The sequence below is a fragment of the Acanthisitta chloris genome, unplaced genomic scaffold, assembly GCF_000695815.1.
Source record: "Acanthisitta chloris isolate BGI_N310 unplaced genomic scaffold, ASM69581v1 scaffold13534, whole genome shotgun sequence".
Classification (NCBI taxonomy): domain Eukaryota; kingdom Metazoa; phylum Chordata; class Aves; order Passeriformes; family Acanthisittidae; genus Acanthisitta; species Acanthisitta chloris.
The window spans coordinates 59529-63183 of record NW_008671090.1 but is presented as its reverse complement, the minus strand read 5'-3'; the positions used below and the strand labels follow the sequence as shown (position 1 = coordinate 63183).

The 3655-nt window shown below is 39.6% G+C and overlaps 1 protein-coding gene across 1 annotated transcript in view; it reads right to left on the bottom strand.

The window, feature by feature from the left end:
- Window positions 1-735: 735 nt before the first annotated feature.
- The window catches only part of ADAM22 (ADAM metallopeptidase domain 22), a gene marked incomplete at its 3' end in the record, with an annotated part of 31278 nt that continues 28358 nt past the window's right edge, over window positions 736-3655 (bottom strand). The window contains exons 16-19 of the mRNA XM_009073967.1: window positions 3400-3463; window positions 2797-2902; window positions 1607-1723; window positions 736-914 (exon numbers count right to left, since the gene is read on the bottom strand). Of these exons, the coding sequence (XP_009072215.1) occupies window positions 736-914; window positions 1607-1723; window positions 2797-2902; window positions 3400-3463 (466 nt within the window). The remainder of the gene's footprint in view (window positions 915-1606; window positions 1724-2796; window positions 2903-3399; window positions 3464-3655) is intronic.

The window sequence follows — 3655 nt, the reverse complement described above, 5'->3', positions numbered from 1 at the left end:
ATAGACCCACTTATAATTGCTTTGGGAGACTCTGACCTCAATGACTTTTTTTCCAAATATGATGAAGTGGCTGATTTCAGATAAAAAAGAGAGCTTTAATGTCATGTAAAAGACAAAGGACATTATAAGAGAACAACTCCTTTGATCTCAGCTCAGCCACAGGGACCAGGACACTGTTTCAAACTGTGTGAGGGACAAGGGGACTCGCCAGGGTCACAGCAAAGCAATAGGCTGCACGCCAGGCAGAGAAACTTCCACTAGCCAAGAGCCAGCTCACTGTCCTCTTCTCCAGAACAAAGTAACTCTCAGCCAACAAAATCCAACAGCATCAAACAACTTTATGAACATTCTTGGCTGTTGGCACAATCTAATGAGGTAATTAAACAGAAAATCTAGAAGAACAGAGACACAAATTTCTCAGTTCATAAAACCTTTGTATTTATTCTCCAGTATATTGCCTGAGGAAATATCAATCAAGTTAGCAAAAGTGATAGCAAAAACATTGATTGATAAAATTTTTGTAAAACTAATGCATACTTACTGTGACTCATTGTTTAAGATGCCTTGACTGGAACGCATTATGTTTACTTATGTGACTCCTTCAGTTTTCCTTTTCAAAAACCTCTCCAGTATAAAGACTTCTAGAGTCACAGTGCTGGCTCCCTGAAAGGTCTAGCTAGTACACTACACAGTGCCAGGTACTCAGCAAAAACAGTAAAAAGGATTAAAGAGTACAAGAACATACACCATGTCCTGAACAAATCTGGCTGTCTGTAGTGCCTGGGCAGGTGCTGAAGTTGAAGGCCTCGGTGGGGAGGCAGCGATGGTCGAGGCACACCATGTTTGGCCCACATGGTGTCCCATTCTCCACGTAGCCCAGGTCTGTCTCCTCATCGAGCTTCACATGGCCACCACTGCAAGACAACCAAGAGGACCTTCAAGACTTGTGCTGTGATTAGATGGGATTGCTTGAGAAACTTTGCTCTGGATTGCTGCCTTTATTTCTGTCTGCATTATACAACACCAAGGACCAGGTAAGACTAAGTATTAGCTTAATTATCTCACTGGTCCTAACATGAAACAAACCAAAACATAGTATACCTACATCAAATAAATGCATTGGTGAAAACAAAGACCGTTTTCCTGTGAAAGAGCTAGAGTTAGATGAAACATTGAGTTTACTTTATTTCATCTTACAGTTGTGTGAAGCTCTAAAAACATACCATGTCTATAATTGGGGTTCAGCTAACATACAGCAATGTGTTAAGCTGCCAGTTAGCTCTGGCAGTGCAGGCATACGTCTACGTATTTGGAGTGCATTAAGTACTTTACAAACATTAAAGAATGTAAAATCAAGGGGCCATAGAAGAGCATTATGTCTCTATGGGCAAAATTAACTACTGCACAGAGGGGTCTGCAAAACAGTGGCACTCCCCACACTCAGTCAATTTCCTGAAGCTTAATAAAAGTTGAGCTGGAATAATGGTTATGCACTAATAGGATAAACAACTTTAATGGAAATGTTTTTTCTTCACTTAGGAGTGAGAAAGCTGCTTTTCTATGCAAGATGGATATTGATTGTTCTGTTTTCAGGATTTCCAATTACCTGCAATTGTAGACTTTTCCAAAGTGCAGGACTGATGTTGTGATCTCACCATCAAGTTCTCCAAGTCTGGGTACACTGGATATGTTGGAGCACAGAAGGTATCCACAAAGCACATCCCTGCATTGAAAGAATAAACGGATATGCATCAAAAATAAAATTCAATGAAGATGGATAAGCAAAATTATGAGGTTTTCTTCACTTGCTTTGTTATTCTTTGTTTTTTTGTCCACTGACAGACAGTCCCATAAATAGTGCTATTTCCCAAGAAAATTATTTTCCTTGGAGCTTAAATTGAGAAAACTCTTTTTCATAATGCAATATCAAAAATGTTTTGAGCAATAGCAAGCAGGGAGCTGTCAAGAACAAACTACATCATTTTGATTTCATGTCCTATTAAGATACAGTAACAGCTTTATGGAGGAGTAACAGTAGATACTGGTTTGAAATGAACTCTCATATGACATATATGTGAGGGAACTAGAGACAAGTTTAATTCAACTGCTGAAGGGACTTTACTACTCATGTGTGGAGACTTGTGCACTGTCAGAATAGTAGTGTCTGGCATCTCCCTTATTACTGAATATTTTTTACCTTTGAATTTGTTATGGAACAGAAGTTATCAAATCTGCACAGAAATGTGGGAAGAGACATTAGTTCACCTGTAGGCAGGACTAGAATTCAAACAGCATTGACAGAATGGAGAAATGTGAAAAAACAGGGTGCAGTTTGATAAGGACTGGTGAAAAGTTCAGAAAAAGGCAGAAATAATCAATTGCATAAATACAGAATGTGAAACAATGGTTTAGGCAGCAACTTACAGGAAAATATTCGGAAAGTTACAACACGACGAAAAAGGAACACAACTTAGCAATGCAGAGGCACAGCATAAAAGGTGAACACCACACCAAGACATGAAACTGCAGGCTGCTCTCCTCTGCACTGCTAAGCCTCCCTGAGAGTACTAGGACCACTTCTGCTACAAGTACTCCCAAGCTCAGACACTGCTCTCTTGCCAGAGACCATCTCCTCTCGACTCTGCTACCTCCAGGATTTCTTGCACAAAGGTCTGCAGAGAAGACCAGGGGAGACTAATCCACACAGAGGCCTTTTGAGCCTCTTCATGCCAGCCAATGAACTGCACCAGAGATAAAAAAACCTTATGCTATTTTTTTTTGAATGGACCAACTTACTGTTTATTGCACTGTATCCAAGAGTCCTTGTCTCTTCCGCAGTTTCCTTTCTCAGTCCCTTCAATATTCAGCTTCTCATAGCAGTACCTGTCAGCAGCCGTCACTTCTGAAAACAGAAACAAATCTCTTCTGAAAATCCAGGTCAGGGGAAATGGGGATGGACAATCAAAGCCAGCAGAGCTTCCCAATTTGTGAACTGAAGTTCCACGGCCTGCAGGTAGCCTGTGAAACTGCAGAGTTCTTCTCAATTAAAATCTTTATATTGGCAACACAGGACTGTTTTAAATTTTGTTCGCATTGATGAGAGTCCATTGGTCAAAATTATCCAGAAGCCACTAATGAACATGAGTATCGGCTCCCTAGGTGGTTACTAACGAGAGCTCAAACATAAGACTTCAGAATAATCACCAAGTTAACCAACACTAAAGAAAGAGCTGGAAAAGAGGATGGAAAGACAAAATGAGCAGGGAAAAGGGGAAGGGGTATATGGTTTTAGATGTTTCAGTGGTTCTGAATATGCCTCTTCCATAATTTCTCTTAGCTAGGATAATCTTTTGAGCCACATAAATGACAACCAACTTAGAAACAATAACATTCACTCACTTTCACCCCAGATATATTTACATTGCCGGTCCCTGGTTTTACATCTTCCTCCAAAACAAATACCCTAGAAAGAAATAAATACAGAAAAAGTTGATTTTCCAAAATAATAATTTTTTTTACTATAGAAATTTGTCAACTACTTTCTATTGAGACAACTAACATGTGACTCTACTTTTTTTTTCATTCCAAATATGACTAGCACCCAAAACTCATGAATGTTAGCAGAACTGTCCCAGGTGACTTCTAAAGATCTTAA